The sequence below is a fragment of the Piliocolobus tephrosceles genome, chromosome 3, assembly GCF_002776525.5.
Source record: "Piliocolobus tephrosceles isolate RC106 chromosome 3, ASM277652v3, whole genome shotgun sequence".
Taxonomy (NCBI): domain Eukaryota; kingdom Metazoa; phylum Chordata; class Mammalia; order Primates; family Cercopithecidae; genus Piliocolobus; species Piliocolobus tephrosceles.
The window spans coordinates 39,517,582-39,536,400 of NC_045436.1; the positions used below are offsets into that span (position 1 = coordinate 39,517,582).

General features: G+C 37.6%; 1 protein-coding gene across 3 annotated transcripts in view; it reads left to right on the plus strand.

The window, feature by feature from the left end:
* Positions 1-18,819, plus strand: part of LRBA (LPS responsive beige-like anchor protein) — a 767,265-nt gene that overhangs the window by 670,837 nt on the left and 77,609 nt on the right. For all 3 annotated transcript variants that reach the window (XM_023227472.2, XM_023227477.2, XM_023227478.2), the window contains one exon: positions 4,556-4,723. In XM_023227472.2, the coding sequence (XP_023083240.1) occupies positions 4,556-4,723 (168 nt within the window). The remainder of the gene's footprint in view (positions 1-4,555; positions 4,724-18,819) is intronic.

An 18,819-nucleotide genomic window follows, 5' to 3' on the forward strand; every position in this document is an offset into this window, starting at 1 on the left:
AAAAACAGATATCAGCCCCAAGACAGTTTGTCAACACTAATATGAGTCCCCCTGGATTGGATTGACAATTCATGTGAGGCTTCATATGATAGTCTTTTCATAGTCTTATCTGATCCTTAACAATTGGACATTAGTTACTGATTTATTTTATAATAACGCAGATGAGGTTGAATATTATTGTATTGTGTTGGACATTTTAGTGGATTTTCTTTTTTACAAATTTTACTCAGAGCACACATTGGATGTAAATGATGTATGCAGCCTGCTAGGGGAGTACTAACAATTGATTGGTTAGGTTTGAGAGCAGCATGGGAAGAATGTTACTATCCCCTAGCTGCAAACCGTATTTAACTCCAGGCTTAATGAGGACTGTCGGTTTTGAAGGCTTTGAAAAATCTCAAATGCTCAGCATTCCACTGGCATTTTTCATTTTTTTGTAACTAAAAATGTAGATCTAAATGAGAATTTTCTGTATATGAAGAATTTTTTAAAAAATCAATATATAAAAAAGGTATTTTAATATAGGTTTCATGATTTATGTTTTTAAATCTTAAAAATGGGAGTTATAAAAGGAAACCTCAGGGTATTCCATTTTGAATTATATTGTTTGTATTTCTTCCCTTAATTTCTTCCTGCCTGTCCTCTCTTCCCTCAAGTCTTAAGTACATTACCTATTTTTGGTTAGGTAGTTGTCATTCACTGATAGCAAAAGGATATTAAAGTTCTGAACTGACTTTGTACTGAAATGACTTTGAAACTTCTTGGAATTCTCTTATACTTACCACATTGTTGTTTTAGTTCCCTTTTTATAGGTTTGGTGTATTGCAAGACATGCTTGAAGCTGACTAATGGGATTTTTAGTTGAGTGTTTGAGAAATCATTTAAAGTTTATTCACGAAGGTAACGTGTTTATCAACTTCTGGAAGTGATTTTGCCAATAGTTCCGCGAATTACTGGTCAGTTCCTTAAGGACTGACCTATGACAATGTAAGGTGAGGTCTGAACCATGGCATTGTGGCGATCTCTGCATGTGTGTTTGCAGCTTGATATGAGCACACACAGTAGCTTTCCTTTCAGCATTTTTGCTTAAAATTCTGATGCAGTATCAAGATGCAAAGCTTTAAGCATTGAAATCTAACCAACTTTACCATTTTGAGTGTGCATAAAGAAGTAGTCAACTGTAAGGTTAAACTCAACAGTTCTTTGTCTGGTGACACATAAAATAAAATTGCCCTAGTTTTTAGAGCTTTAATATTGAGGAAATTCATTTGTACTTTGTCATTTGCTGAGCCTTCTAGAATTTTATGGTCTCAAATCACAACACCATGGACACTTAAGAGACTCCTGACTGTTTTATCTTATTAAACAATTTTGAAATCATTAATTTTTAATTAGCTTGGATGCAGGGTTTTTTTATTGTTTCACTAGTGTGTGTATATGAACTACACGGTTTTTATTTAAACTACTGGCGAGAGTACTATTTACATAAATAATTATAGGTTCTTTCTAAGAGTATATACTGTAAGTTTGCTTCACAGAGTCATATTTTTTGCAAACTCAGAGATATTATATGCTAATCTGTTATAGTAGAGCTTTTCGGCAGTTTATGAACTCAGATTTCGAACAGCCACCAAAAAGGATGTAAGCGCGAAGATATGTGTAGGTCCTTCCCTGATTGAAAGTTCTAATTAAGTGAATTGGAGAAAATTAACTGAAATTAGCTGTCAGAAAGTCACATTTAAATGAGTGATGAGCTAGTCTGGCAGTAAACATTTAAATGATATAAATTGCCATTTAAGTGTATGGTTTAATGTTTGTCATGCATTAATGTGACATGAGACTGCAGTGACAATCAAGCAGCTTGCTCTAATTTGAACATATTTAGGGCTTTTGTGTGGAGTGCACTGCACACAAATTAAGACAATTGCTGTTTTTATGTGTCATTGTAAATGTGCCTACCCTCTACCCCCATCCCTACCCAAGGTCTCAGTTAATGAAACCAACGTATCATTTCTGTGTGTAACTTGCATTAGTAGTTCCTAGATTTTTTTCAAATTTATGTACTTAAAATAGGCATTTACTTAAAGTTATCACAAGCTTCTCTCTTCTTATTTCAAGTAACTTGTGAAGCAGTTTTGTGCTGTCATATCTGTTTAATAAATTTGTAAATGTAAAGCATTTTAAAAGAGATGTCTAAAACAGTAACTTTCTCGATTGAAACTAGCTAAATATTTGTAAGACATTTCATTTAAGGTATACTTTGGAATGTGAGACTAGGCTGCCTAGAGTTTTGTTTACAAAATTATGTTTTCAATTTTATATTTGTGATATATTGTGAAGCTGTGTTAAATATTAAAGGAAATATATTTTTTGTATTTATAAACATTTCTTTTTCATAGGTACTTATTTTAATAAAGCATATCTTTACACAAGTGTCCACATGTAAAGGAATAGGAACGTCTTTTGTCACAAGATGGTTTATATCACATTGGTTACTTGCTATATAAGTTGGTCAGTTTTGTTTTAAAACCAGCAGATCTCTTATAACATAGCAGCAAGCCATACTGAAAATGCATCACAATCATAGACTTCTCTAAAAATAAGAATCAATTTCAATGAGATACATTACCAGATATAAGTTGGTATAGCAGTCTCCTCCTTATCCACAGTTTTGCTTTCCAGAATTCCAGTTACCTGTGTTTAACCAAGATCTGAAAATGTGTGAGTACAGTGCAATCATATACTTTGAGGTAGAGACAGAGACCACATTTACATAACATTTATTACGGTATATACATTTTTACAGTATATCATTATTGTTCAACTTTGTTGTTGTTGTTGTTTATCTCTTACTGTGCCTAATTTATAAATTAAACTTTATCATAGGTATTTATGTATAGGAAAAAACATAGTACATATGGGTATAGGGTTTGGTACTATTCGCAGATTCAGGCATCTACTGGGGATCTTGGAACATAACCCCTGTGGATGAGGGGGGATTACTGTATACTTTTTTATTTTTATTTTCTTTGAGACAAAGTCTTGCTCTGTCGCCCAGGCTGGAGTGCAGTGGCGTAATCTCGGCTCACTGCAAGCTCCACCTTCTGGATTCATGCCATTCTCCTGCCTCAGCCTCCCGAGTAGCTGGGACTATAGGCGCCCGCCACCATGCCCAGCTAATTTTTTGTATTTTTAGCAGAGACAGGGTTTCACTGTGTTAGCCAGGATGATCTCTATCTCCTTACCTTGTGATCTGCCTGCCTCAGCCTCCCAAAGTGGTGGGATTACAGGCATGAGTCACCGCGCCCAGCCTTCTGTATACTTTTAATTAAGCTTCGGAGTTTATGTTTGAAACTCTGATTTTAATATAATTATTTATTGTTAAACTAATCCATAATGCTAAACTTTTATGTTGGAATGATTTTGAACAATATTAAATAATATAAAGATGAATACTTTCCTAAAAAATCTCTTTAGTTTTTAGAACTCTTTAGTATTTATAATGTTATTAAATTCACCAAACATTTATTGGCATCTATTATGTTTTAGGCACAGCACTTGTAACTGGGAATATAATGATGGATAGGAAATGGATCTTGTGCCTAGGATCTCAACCAACTACTTGATTGTGTTCATTCATTATTTATTGGGCACTATTATGTTAATAGCATCACATATTTGGTCAGGTTTGATATTAATACCTAGAATAAAAATTCAGTAATTATAAGTATCCCCCACAAGATCTAATTTGTTAGCATAAGAAAATCAACATAACTAAATAATTTGGTTACAGATGTTGAAATAGACTACAAAATATTTTAATTTTAGAAAAATAATAAATATCTTAAGTGGATAGTAAATTTTTAACATTTTCACATTTGGTTTCCCAAAATAGTCTTTGCCTTGTACGGCCTCCTTTCTTTGAAGCATAAATCGAGTACCTTTCAGGCTCTGAGTTACAAATGTGACCAAGATGGGCCCAGTCCTGGTCCTCAGTGCTGTCGGTACAGTAGAAGAATACTGAAACTTACACATTTAGTATAATTAATTATGCCAAGTGCCGGAAAACCTCTAATTGTAAACAAAGGAGGACAGATTCTGGTAGAAACTAGGCTGTCAGATAAGTTTTTGTTGTTGTTGTTGTTTTGAGATGGAGTTTCGCTCTTGTCGTCCAGGCTGTAGTGCAATGGCGTGATCTTGGCTCACTGCAACCTCTGCCTTCCAGGTTCAAGCGATTCTCCTGCCTCAGCCTCCTGAGTAGTTGGGATTACAGGCGCGGGCCACCACACCCAGCTAATTTTTGTATTTTTAGTAGAGACCGGGTTTCACCATGTTGGCCAAGCTGGTGTCAAACTCCTGACCTCATGATCTGCCCACCTTGGCCTCCCAGAGTGCTGGAATTACAGGCGTGAGCCACCGCAGCCACAAGTTTTGTTTTTTAAAAATCTTTGTTCACAGTAAAGTTAGTGTTAAACTTTACTGCTTGCTCTAAATGTCTCTCTACATTTTTAAAAAGGAATTCAACATAGTAATACAATCTGTATCTTTTTTTCAGGCTCTGGAAAGTGAGTTTGTTTCCTGCCAGCTTCACCAATGGATTGATCTCATTTTTGGCTATAAACAGCAAGGACCAGAAGCTGTCCGAGCCCTCAATGTGTTCTATTACTTGACCTATGAAGGAGCTGTCAATCTGAATTCAATAACTGATCCTGTGTTGAGAGAGGTAAGTTATCTGAATTGAGAAAGCAACTTATAGTCAGGTATATTTAAACTAGAAGGAGCTAGAGAACACCTCCCCCATCCTTTGATTTTACTGATGAAGAAACTGAAACTAGATGTAAAGTGCCTTAAGCAGAATAGTCTCTCAGTGACCTAGCAAGAACTTGAACCCAGAGATTCCTTCCAACAAAATGTTTGACCCAATATAAGATGACAGCTTTTTCTATTCGAACCTGTTAAGGTATCGATAATCTTATTTATAATTTTATATAACTTTGCAGGTTACTCACATGATTTTTGTAGGAAAATAGTAATAATTCATTAAAGAGATACGATTATGAGCATAAATTTATTGAAATGTGATAAAACATATTTATATATAATACCTAAGAACATATATAACCACATAGAAGTTAATGGTGGGGGTTGAAGTCCAAATCTTTCCTATGTCATCAAATTGTTGTTAGATGTTATTGAACTTGTTTTATTCTTGTCATTTATTTTCTCAAGTAAAACACTTAAACATGGTTTTGGCAAATGCAGCACTCACCAAAAAGTCTGTAGAAGACCTTACTTTTTTTAGTATTTCAAATCTAATTATGCATCCTTCTAATTCCAGTATACTTCATATGAAAAATTATAGAATTGAATGATGCAACCTTAATCTGTACAATTTTAGAACACAACTGCATTTAGGAAACCAGGAGCTTTGATTCCTGAGGAAAGTTAGATATCATTTTGAAGGAAACATTATTTGTAATGTGTGAGATTTGTCATTTTTCCCTAGCACTTGATTCATTCTTTTATACTTCTACTAAGACCTGATCATGCAGAAGATATATAAGTACATATTTAAATAAATTGCCATATTATCACCTGGTTTATGTGCTAGTTAGTATGCACACAAAAGCACTGTGTACTAGATGTACACTTGTGTTAAACTGCCCAAGTTTTAAATTGCTACATTTCAGTTTTTAAAACTGTAGTGGCAGAGAATTGGGTGACATAAACTCTTAAAGACTCTTCCAGTTGTTCAGTTTTTTGAAAATACTCCTTCAGGGTTTTTTTTATTTTATCAGAACATCAATTGAGTGTATGACACAGAATATACATAGGATTCCCTAAAGATATTGAGGTGAGAACACATACAGGTAGTGTTACAAAACAGTGTATAATTTTATTGTTGGGATAAAATAGCATAGGCCTATTTACTTTCTTTCTTTTTTTTTTTTTTTTTTGTTCATTTTGGCTATATTTGAACAGTATTACTTTATTCTGTTAAATGCCCATAATTCTTCAACAAATATACCAGCTATTTTTGTTTTCTCCTGTTATCCTGTAGTAATTATACATATCTCTGCATAGCTGATACATAACTGAATTTGTACTGTAGAATTGATTTTATAATCTCTTAAAAAGAGATTGGTTGTACTGAATATACCAGCATATTGTTTTTGTACTAGCATAAATTGGTTGTACTTACTACATCAGTATGTATTTTTTGTGTCACTATATGCAATCTCCGTATTTCTAATTTTGAAATTCTGTAATGTTCCGTAGTGTTGCTGTGAAAATATGCTTAACACTGTTTCTCTCAATGCAAGATCGTATTACTTAAAAGACTTGTCTCTTGGTATGTCCAAGATGACATAAGTAGTTCTACTTTTCATTAAAGGTTATGCAGTGTTTTCATGATAAAAATGTCACTTGGCCTATATCTGTTTGTCATGGCTAGTTAAAAAGTAAAACATTCAATCAGCTAGTTGTTTCCTCTGTGAGTCACTCTATGTGCTTGGCTTTTTATTTTTATTCTGGATTGACCACTGTCCCCACGTATACACCAATGATTGTTTAAGGAAGTTTACCGTGAATCTAGAAGAACACTGTCTAGAATTTTCTGTAGTGCTGTAGTGTGTTCTGTGTCTCCACTGTCTAATAAACCATGAAGCATATGTAGTTATTGTACATTGAAATGTGGCTAGTGTGACTAAGGAACTAAATGTTTAATTTTAATTAATATACATTTAAATAGGCACAGATGACTAGAGGCTACAGCATTATACAGTAGAGATCTAGAAGACTTATGTTTGTCTTTGACCATCTTTTCTTGCTCTGAGTTCAGTGCATGTAACAATGGGAAAATAAATTTTAAATTGACTTGGTAGGATATTTCAAAGTGGCAATACTCCATTTAGACATTAGATAGATATTTGAATATAGGTGTAAGCTCAATTATATTTTTTCTTTCACCTAAACTAACACATTATAATTTCAAATAAAATTCTTTATTGTGATAAATATATATAACATAAAATTGAACATTTTTACCTTTTTTTTTTGAGACAGAGTCTCGCTCTGTCACCCAGGCTGGAGTGCAGTTGCACGAGCTCAGCTCATTGCAACCTCTGCCTCCTGGGTTCAAGCGATTCTCCTGCCTCAGCCTCCTGAGTAGCTGCAATTACAGGTGCCTGCCACCACGCCTGGCTAATTTTTGTATTTTTAGTAGAGATGGAGTCTCAGCATGTTGCCCAGGCTTATCTCGAACTCCTGAACTCAAGTTATCTGCCTCCCTCGGCCTCCCAAAGTGCTGGGATTATAGGCGTGAGCCACAGCCCCGGCCATTTTTACCATTTTTGAGTTTATAGTTCAGTGGCATCAAGAACATTCACCTTCTTGTGCAGTCATCACCACCATCCATCTCTAGAAATGTTTCATCTTCCCAAACTGAAACTCTGTATGCATTAAACAATAACTCCTCATTCCTTCCTCCCCCAGTCCCTGTACAATTACAGTGCTACTTGTTGTCTCTATAAGTTTGACTACCCTGAATACCTCCTAGAAGTGGAATCATGCAACATTTGTCTTTTTATGTCTAACTTATTTTACTTAGTGTAATATCTTCAATATTTGTCCATGCTGTAGAATGTATCACAATTTCCTTTCTCTTTAGGCTGAGTAATATTCCACTGTATGTATATATCACATTTTGTTTATCCATTTATGTATCAGTGGGCATTTTGGGTTGTTTCCATCTTTTGGTTATTATGAACAGTGTGGCCAAGAGCATGGGTGTACACCATCTGTTCAAATCCCTGCTTTCAATTCTTTTGGATATATACCCCGAAATGGAATTTTTTTTTTTTTTTTTGAGACGGAGTCTCACTCTGTTGCCAGGCTAGAGTGCAATGGTGCAATCTTAGCTCACTGCAACCTTCGCCTCCTGGGTTCAAGTGATTTTCCTGCCTCAGCCTCCTGAGTAGCTGGGATTACAGGCATGTACCACCACACCCGGCTGATTTTGTATTTTTAGTAGAGACGGAGTTTTACCATATTAGCCAGACTGGTCTCGAACTCCTGACCTCATGATCTGCCCACCTCGGCCCCCTAATGTGCTGGGATTACAGGCATGAGCCACTGCACCTGGCAACAATAAGTTTTTAATATTTATTTTTTATGATCAACTTTTGCTAAAGACTATTAAAACTTTTGCTTTATGTTTAACTTCCTATTCTTCACCACAACCCTAAGTAGTTAATTATGAGAAAAATAAGCCTTAACTGATAGTCTTCCACTCATCACACCCTGATTTATTTTTATATTATACATTATACAGACATATATGTATATATAATATATTCTATATTAGATTTGGCATTTATTAAACATGGCCTGTGATGTTCTAAGTCTGGTAGGTATTTGATATTCTTGAAATGAGGATATAGTGCTTTGTTACTTAGCACTATTAAAATAAATATACACATTTAATTTACAGAGCTTTCTGAGTGTCATTAAAATAAATGGGGCCAGGCGCAGTGGCTCACACATGTAATCCCAGCATTTTGGAAGGCCACGGCAGGAGGATCATTTGAGTCCAGGGGTTCAAAAGCAGCCTGGGCAACAAAGTGAGGCCCCATCTCCACAAAAAATTTGAAAATTATCTGGGTGTGGTAGTATACACCTATAATTCCAGCTATTGGGTGCGGTATGAGGTGGGAGGATTGCTTGAGCCCAGGAGGTCGAGGCTGCATTGAGCCATGATTGTACCATGGCACTCCAGCCTGAGCAACAGAGTGAGACCCTGTCTCAAAAAAAAAAAAAAAAAAGGCTGGGGGGAATAGTCTTTTATTATAGCCTTTTCATACCATTTACCAGTGCTAAATCCTATAGTACAATGCAGTGTGATATAATAGAATAAACAAAGAAACAAACAAATAAATAAATATGAATTTGAGTCATGGCCCTGATGCCTACTAGTTGTGTTCCTCAGTCTCTGTTTCCTGTTTATAGAAGTGATGCAATAATGCCCACTCTACAGAGGACGAGATGACATATAATGCATGTAAACCACCTGGCATGGTGCCTATCCCCTCATAAGTACCCAGCAAGTGTTAGTTCTTTCCCTTATGTTGCTCACAGTTAAATCCCTGGGTTAGAAAACACAACTATAAAAGGAATGTGAACTACTGATTAGATCATAGAAAGAATCATAAAATGTTAACACTAGAGAAGTTATTAGAGACCATTTCCTAGTGGACACATGCTGAGTTCACTGTTAAGTGAGGCAAGAAAGCAGAAAACATGATTAGGTCATTAATTTATTCATTTTTTCAACAACCTTTTACTAAACTCAAATCATGTAATAAGGTTAAAGGGTTGAAAGGCAAGTCCCTTCCCTACCTCAGCTAGAGTTCATTATCTAATGGGAAAATAAGTATAAGTAAACAATTATAGTATGATCTGATAAATTCAGTATGGAGATAAATATATGTATGTATGTATGCACAAGCATAGGATAGGTACTAAGCCCAACTGACAGAATCCAGGCATGTTTTCCAGAGAATGAGAGACTGGAGCTGCATATTGAAGGATGAATAAGATCATTTGGTAGAGTCATGAGCAAAAGTTACCTACACAGAGGCAACTGCATACCCTTCCTACACATAGATAAAAGAGATGGCTAGAGAATATGGTGTATGTGGAATGAACTGAAGGTGAGCAGATGAGAGAGAGAGACACAGGAGCCAGTCTTCAATACCATAAAAAATAATTTTCAGCAGGGCATATGGTGGCTCACACCTATAATTCCAGCACTTTGGGAGGCCAAGGCAAGAGCATGGCTTCAGGCTGGGAGTTCAAGAGCAGCCTGGGCAACATAGTAAGACTTCATCTCTACGAAAAGACGAAAAACTTATCTGGGCATGGTGGCACATACATATAGTCCTAGCTGAGATGAGAGGATTGCTTAAGCCCAGGAGTTGGAGGCTGCATTGAGCTATGATCCTGCCATTGCACTCCAGCCTGGGCATCAGAGTAAGACCATGTCTTTAAAAAATAATACTTTTAACTGCATCATAAGGCAGTAGGGAACCACTGAAGGTTGGTGACATGACTCCATGTCACTAATATGTGTGTTTAGAATCTGAAAGAAGATTGACAGATAAGAATTAAAAAGTACTGACTGGATTTTTCTAAGAGGTCATTGGTGATCTTAGAGAAGTAGCTTAGAAGATAGAGGATTGTGTTATGAATGGGAGATGTTGAAGTAAACACAGTAAATAAAGAAAATAATTTAAGCTTTATTGAGATATAGTTCACATATGTTACAATTCACACATTTAAAGTGTATGATAGTTTTTAGTATATTCACAGAGTTGTACAAGCATCACCACAATTTAAGAGCATTTTTGTTAAATTGCTCTTTAATTGCTCTCAATTTTGTTAAATTGTTAGAGCAGTTACTCTAAAGGATAATTTTTTAAATGAGTAAATATTGGACTATGTTTCTGTGTTAATGGGAAAGATCCAAAAGGAGGGAAGCATGTCAGACATGCAGGACAGAAAGTGTGTAATACACTGTCAAGCTCTGTGTGAAAGTGGAGAAGAACAAAACCCAGAGCATAGATAGATAAGCTCTGAACAGGAGGGAACAATAGGGCCTCATCTTGGATTAGAGAGTAGACAGGTCGCATGGGGACTTGTGTAAATAAATGTGTATGAATGAGGTGGAAAGGCAACAAGATTCTCTTTATGAGAGTTTGTGCCAAGGATGAGATTATATTTATGCTTATTGGGTGCTGCTCAATAGTTATAATTTCCTTTCAATATTGTTTTTCTGTGTTTTCAACATCAGGAGAATAGGTGTAGAAAAAAGGTGAACAGAGAGGGATGTGTGTGCGTGCGCTTGTGTGTTTCTGGAGAGAGAGACAGACAGAAAGATAGACACAGGTGGGGTTTGCCATGGAAGTATGCTGAAATGTATGAAAAAGGATTGAAGGTGCAAGGGTGGCTGATGAAACTGTTAAAGGGATGTTGTAGAAAAGATGAAACGTGAACCTAGGCTGGATTGAGTAGATAAGAAAGGAAGGAAGGGACTGCTAAACTGGAAAAGTTTATCCTCTCATTCATTACTAATGCATTTATTCAACAAATATTCATTTTGTTCAGGATGCTAAAAATGTGGAGATGAGCAAGACGGGCAAAGTCTGTTCCCTCCTGGAGCTCTCATTCTAATGGGGCACAAAGAAAATAAAATTTAAAGACTGTAATTTCAATTATATCAAGTGCTATAAAGAAAATAGAAGTGGGTAAGATGATGCAAAGTGCCACGAGGGTGAAGAACTGTTAAAGGGGATGGTTAGTGACTGCCTCTCTGTCTTCATAAACAGTGTTTCCTTTAAAACTTTAGGATTGGAGTACAGCTAAACAAGGGCAATGGGGAGTTAGCTCCTACTGCTCTCCCCATGGCCAACCATGTGCCTGCAACGCCCAGCCTGGGACAGCCACCAAGTCAAGTCTTGTCACAGGCTTCATGCCAGCTGTGAAACTTTCATTATTGCCTTCTACTCATTTACTCCTCACCCCCACCTCCAGGTCATGCCTCTCTTTTCTTCAGAATCTTGTTTCTCTAAGGTGCTTTTATATCATTAATATTAGCGCATTTGTATATCTGCTTGGTTTATATTAAAGCGTTATTTCTGCAAAACCACAATCATGGTACAAGGATAGACTTGTGCCTTTCCACTATCAAAAGCAAATTAGACTAATTTCTGTTTGGTAGCTATACTTTACTTATTTCTGTTCACTTCTATACACTTAATTCAGTCTAGAAATATGTTCACAGTCATACAGAGGCAAGTTGTCTACATACAAGTCATGTAATCACCTACTGTATTGGGAAAGCGCCATTCTTCTTGAGAAAGTTTCTATTATAGAATGAATGGTTAATACATATGGCATAGTAAGTGATCATAAAAATAATCTCTCTATAAAAAGAGCACTAAACTATAGAAATAATAACCATAAGAGGAAGAAGAGTAATCAGAGAAACAGCCTGCAGCACATTAAACGTTTATGTTGTTTTTAATTTTTAGAAAACAGCTGGGTTATCAATACACAACTATGCCTGCATTTACATATATCACACACCAGAAAGAATTCTTTTTCAGAGAAATATGCTAATCTTTCAAAAAATATCTTGTGACCCCAACTTAAGAATATATTCTTATCTGTTTACTCTTCTTTATTTCTCTGTATTTTGACAATATTCTTTTTTTCCCTGCCTTTAACATTTTTTAAACTATTCTAGTTCCTCAATATTACATATATTCTTTTATAGATAAGGGACAAATAATAAAAGTTGGTTGTTTTCTGATTATTCTGCTGATTTTGATTTGTCTCATTCACTTCTTTTCTTTCAAACATAATCTTATTAAGCCTTTCTAACCCCATTTTTGAAAAAAGTAAAACCCAAGGAAAGAAGAAATTTTCAAAAAAGATAAAAATTAGAATATTTGAACTCAGGGTCAGATATGAGTAAGAATAACTATTTTTACTAAGAAAAAAGTTCTCTTAAAATCCAAATCCACAAATTAAATACATGATGAATATTTTATAAAATAATTTTCCCTCTTCTAAAAGATTTAACATAAGTATTTTCCTTAAATTAATATATTTAAAGTATAATTGTATTTATAGGCATGGTTTCTAGAACAATTCTGTATCCTTATCCAGAATCCACCCATTAATTTTCCTATAAATGCTGTCTGCAATATACAAAGGTTGAGAGCTCAGTATCTAGACATTAGTATCTTAGTGTGAAATAGTTCATTGATGAAGTTCAGTAGGTAAGAAATATATGTATTTTAAAAAATGCATATATGCATATGTCTGTATGTATATATGTAAATAAATATATATTATATATATGGCAATGTTATGTTCACTGATACAGGAGCACAAAGGAGGCATTTCCAACCCAGATTAAGAAAGTATCAACTGTCTGAACATAATCCTTAAGAAATTTGAGTTAAGTCGGTGAAGCAAAAGAAATGGAAGGGACATTCAAAGCAGAGAGTATGGCATGTGGGAAGGAGCACAGTATGGCTCTGTGACTAGAAAAAAATCATGTGGTAGGTAGGGAGAGCATAAGAAGTTGGTGATAGGCCGGGCAAGGTGGCTAACACCTGTAATCTCAGCACTTTGGGAGGCTGAGGCAGGAGGACTGCTTGAGGGCAGGAGTTTGAGACTAGCCTGGGCAACATAGTGAGACCCTGTCCCTAAAAAAATAAAAATAAAAATAATTAGCCAGGCGTGGTGGTATGTGCCCATAGTTCCAGCTTCTTGGGAGGCTGAGGCATGAGAATTGCTTGAATTGAGGAGGCAGAGGTTGCAGTGAGTCAAGATCACACCACTGTACTCCAACCTGGGTGACAGAGCAAGACTCTCTCTCAAAAGAGCAGCTAGGTTGGTGAGATCTGTAAAACATATTTGGAAACCATTCATGTCTGTTCATTATTATTGTTCAAGCCACCACCATCCTTTCCCCACTGGACTAACGTTAGTAGACCATGTCACCTTTTTCTATCCCTGCCTACCTACAGTCCACTTTCCACAGAGCTGCCAAAGTGATATTTGAAACTGTAAGTCAGATCATTTCACTTCCTTCTTAAACTTTCCTATTTCACATCAAACATAGAATAAAATCTGCTTGACTCACATGATCTGGCCCTGTGTGCCTCTCTGATCTCATGTCATCTGTTCTCTTCCTCATTGATGTGTCCTATCACACTGACATTTCTGTTCCTGATTACATGAAGGGGAAGGCCTTTGTAAGTTTAATATCAAAACTAAAAGTCTTTAAGGAAATTAATATATTCATGTATAAAAACTACATGAAAATGGAAGTTTATGAACATCTAAAACAACAACAAATAACAAAGTACAGGAATAGAAAACTCATGAAAGATGAAATGCAAGGCACATATGAAAAGCACTTTAAGCTGAGCACAGTGGCTCACACCTGTAATTCCAGTGATTTGGGAGGCCAAGGTGGGAGGATCACTTAAGCCCAGGAGTTTGAGACCAGCCTGGGCAAATAGCAAGACCCAATAAGAGAAGCAGTTCATCCTCACTATTAATCAATGACATTAAATTGAACACACAATAGCATTTTTGTCCATTAGATTATCTAAGATTAAAAATGATAAAAATTTTAATGTTGGTACAGTATGAGAAAACAGATACTGTCATATATTTGGGGAGAATGAAAATAGGTTGAATCGAAGATGGCAGAATAGGAACAGCTTCAGTCTCCATCTCCCAGCGCGAGCGACACAGAAGACCGGCGATTTCTGCATTTTCAACTGAGGTACTGGGGTCATCTCACTCGGGAGTGCCGGACAATCGGTGCTGGTCAGCTGCTGCAGCCCGACCAGCGAGAGCTGAAGCAGGGCGAGGCATTGCCTCACCTGGGAAGCGCGAGGGGGAAGGGAGTCCCTTTTCCTACCCAGGGGAACTGAGACACACAACACCTGGAAAATCGGGTAACTCCCACCCCAATACTGCGCTGTAACACCGGCACACCGGAGATTATATCCCACACCTGGCCGGGAGGGTCCCACGCCCACGGAGCCTCTCTCCTTGCTAACACAGCAGTCTGCGGCAATCTAACCACAAGGCAGCAGCGAGGCTGGGGGAGGGGTGCCCGCCATCGCTGAGGCTTAAGTAGGTAAATAAAGCCGCTGGGAAGCTTGAACTGGGTGGAGCTCACAGCAGCTCAAGGAAACCTGCCTGTCTCTGTAGACTGCGCCTCTGGGGACAGGGCTCAGCTAAAGGAGCAGAAGCCTGTGAAACGCGAACGACTCTGTCTGACAGCTTTGAAGAGAGCAGTGGATCTCCCAACACGGAGGTTGAGATCTGAGAAGGGGCAGTCTGCCTGCTCAAGTGGGTCACTGACCCCTGAGTAGCCTAACTGGGAGACATCCCCCACTAGGGGCAGTCTGACACCCCACACCTCACAGGGTGGAGTACACCCCTGAGAGGAAGCTTCCAAAGCAAGAATCAGACAGGTGCACTCGCTGTTCAGCAATATTCTATCTTCTGCAACCTCTGCTGCTGATACCCAGGCAAACAGGGTCTGGAGTGGACCTCAAGCAATCTCCAACAGACCTATAGCTAAGGGTCCTGACAGTCAGAAGGAAAACTATCAAACAGGAAGGACACCTATATCAAAACCCCATCAGTACGTCACCATCATCAAAGACCAGTGACAGATAAAACCACAAAGATGGGGAAAAAGCAGGGCAGAAAAGCTGGAAATTCAAAAAATAAGAGTGCATCTCCTCCTGCAAAGGAGCACAGCCCATCGCCAGCAACGGATCAAAGCTGGTCAGAGAATGATTTTGATGAGATGAGAGAAGAAGGCTTCAGTCCATCAAACCTCTCAGAGCTAAAGGAGGAATTACGTACCCAGCGCAAAGAAACTAAAAATCTTGAAAAAAGAGTGGAAGAATTGACAGCTAGACTAATTAATGCAGAGAAGGTCATAAACGAAATGACAGAGATGAAAACCATGACACGAGAAATACGTGACAAATGCACAAGCTTCAGTAACCGACTCGATCAACTGGAAGAAAGAGTATCAGCGATTGAGGATCAAATGAATGAAATGAAGCGAGAAGAGAAACCAAAAGAAAAAAGAAGGAAAAGAAATGAACAAAGCCTGCAAGAAGTATGGGATTATGTCAAAAGACCAAATCTACGTCTGATTGGGGTGCCTGAAAGTGAGGGGGAAAATGGAACCAAATTGGAAAACACTCTACAGGATATCATCCAGGAGAACTTCCCCAACCTAGCAGGGCAGGCCAACATTCAAATTCAGGAAATACAGAGAACGCCACAAAGATACTCCTCCAGAAGAGCAACTCCAAGACACATAATTGCCAGATTCACCAAAGTTGAAATGAAGGAAAAAATCTTAAGGGCAGCCAGAGAGAAAGGTCGGGTTACCCACAAAGGGAAGCCCATCAGACTGACAGCAGATCTCTCGGAGGAAACTCTACAAGCCAGAAGAGAGTGGGGGCCGATATTCAACGTTCTTAAAGAAAAGAATTTTAAACCCAGAATTTCATATCCAGCCAAACTAAGTTTCATAAGTGAAGGAGAAATAAAATTCTTTACAGATAAGCAAATGCTTAGAGATTTTGTCACCACCAGGCCTGCCTTACAAGAGACCCTGAAGGAAGCCCTCAACATGGAAAGGAACAACCGGTACCAGCCACTGCAAAAACATGCCAAAATGTAAAGACCATCGAGCCTAGGAAGAAACTGCATCAACTAATGAGCAAAATAACCAGTTAATATCATAATGGCAGGATCAAGATCACACATAACAATATTAACCTTAAATGTAAATGGACTAAATGCTCCAATTAAAAGACACAGACTGGCAAACTGGATAAAGAGTCAAGACCCATCAGTCTGCTGTCTTCAGGAGGCCCATCTCACATGCAGAGACATACATAGGCTCAAAATAAAAGGATGGAGGAAGATCTACCAAGCAAATGGAGAACAAAAAAAAGCAGGGGTTGCAATCCTAGTCTCTGATAAAACAGACTTTAAACCATCAAAGATCAAAAGAGACAAAGAAGGCCATTACATAATGGTAAAGGGATCAATCCAACAGGAAGAGCTAACTATCCTAAATATATATGCACCTAATACAGGAGCACCCAGATTCATAAAGCAAGTCCTTAGAGACTTACAAAGAGACTTAGACTCCCATACAATAATAATGGGAGACTTCAACACTCCACTGTCAACATTAGACAGATCAACGAGACAGAAAGTTAACAAGGATATCCAGGAATTGAACTCATCTCTGCACCAAGCGGACCTAATAGACATCTATAGAACTCTCCACCCCAAGTCAACAGAATATACATTCTTCTCAGCACCACATCACACTTATTCCAAAATTGACCACATAATTGGAAGTAAAGCACTCCTCAGCAAATGTAAAAGAACAGAAATTATAACAAACTGTCTCTCTGACCACAGTGCAATCAAACTAGAACTCAGGACTAAGAAACTCAATCAAAACCGCTCAACTACATGGAAACTGAACAACCTGCTCCTGAATGACTACTGGGTACATAACGAAATGAAAGCAGAAATAAAGAGGTTCTTTGAATTCAATGAGAACAAAGATACAACATACCAGAATCTCTGGGACACATTTAAAGCAGTGTGTAGAGGGAAATTTATAGCACTAAGTGCCCACAAGAGAAAGCAGGAAAGATCTAAAATTGACACTCTAACATCACAATTAAAAGAACTAGAGAGGCAAGAGCAAACACATTCAAAAGCTAGCAGAAGGCAAGAAATAACTAAGATGAGAGCAGAACTGAAGGAGATAGAGACACAAAAAACCCTCCAAAAAATCAATGAATCCGGGAGTTGGTTTTTTGAAAAGATCAACAAAATTGACAGACCGCTAGCAAGATTAATAAAGAAGAAAAGAGAGAGGAATCAAATAGACGCAATAAAAAATGATAAAGGGGATATCACCACCGACCCCACAGAAATACAAACTACCATCAGAGAATACTGTAAACACCTCTACGCAAATCAACTAGAAAATCTAGAAGAAATGGATAATTTCCTGGACACGTACACTCTTCCAAGACTAAACCAGGAAGAAGTTGAATCCCTGAATCGACCAATAGCAGCCTCTGAAATTGAGGCAACAATTAATAGCCTACCCACCAAAAAAAGCCCAGGACCAGATGGATTCACAGCTGAATTCTACCAGAGGTACAAGGAGGAGCTGGTACCATTCCTTCTGAAACTATTCCAATCAATAGAAAAAGAGGGAATCCTCCCTAACTCATTTTATGAGGCCAACATCATCCTGATACCAAAGCCTGGCAGAGACACAACAAAAAAAGAGAATTTTAGACCAATCTCCCTGATGAACATCGATGCAAAAATCCTCAGTAAAATACTGGCAAACCGGATTCAGCAGCACATCAAAAAGCTTATCCACCATGATCAAGTGGGCTTCATCCCTGGGATGCAAGGCTGGTTCAACATTCGCAAATCAATCAACGTAATCCAGCATATCAACAGAACCAAAGACAAGAACCACATGATTATCTCAATAGATGCAGAAAAGGCTTTTGACAAAATTCAACAGCCCTTCATGCTAAAAACGCTCAACAAATTCGGTATTGATGGAACGTACCTCAAAATAATAAGAGCTATTTATGACAAACCCACAGCTAATATCATACTGAATGGGCAAAAACTGGAAAAGTTCCCTTTGAAAACTGGCACAAGACAGGGATGCCCTCTCTCACCACTCCTATTCAACATAGTGTTGGAAGTTCTGGCTAGGGCAATCAGGCAAGAGAAAGAAATCAAGGGTATTCAGTTAGGAAAAGAAGAAGTCAAATTGTCCCTGTTTGCAGATGACATGATTGTGTATTTAGAAAACCCCATCGTCTCAGCCCAAAATCTTCTTAAGCTGATAAGCAACTTCAGCAAAGTCTCAGGATACAAAATTAATGTGCAAAAATCACAAGCATTCTTATACACCAGTAACAGACAAGCAGAGAGCCAAATCAGGAATGAACTTCCATTCACAATTGCTTCAAAGAGAATAAAATACCTAGGAATCCAACTTACAAGGGATGTAAAGGACCTCTTCAAGGAGAACTACAAACCACTGCTCAGTGAAATCAAAGAGGACACAAACAAATGGAAGAACATACCATGCTCATGGATAGGCAGAATCAATATTGTGAAAATGGCCATACTGCC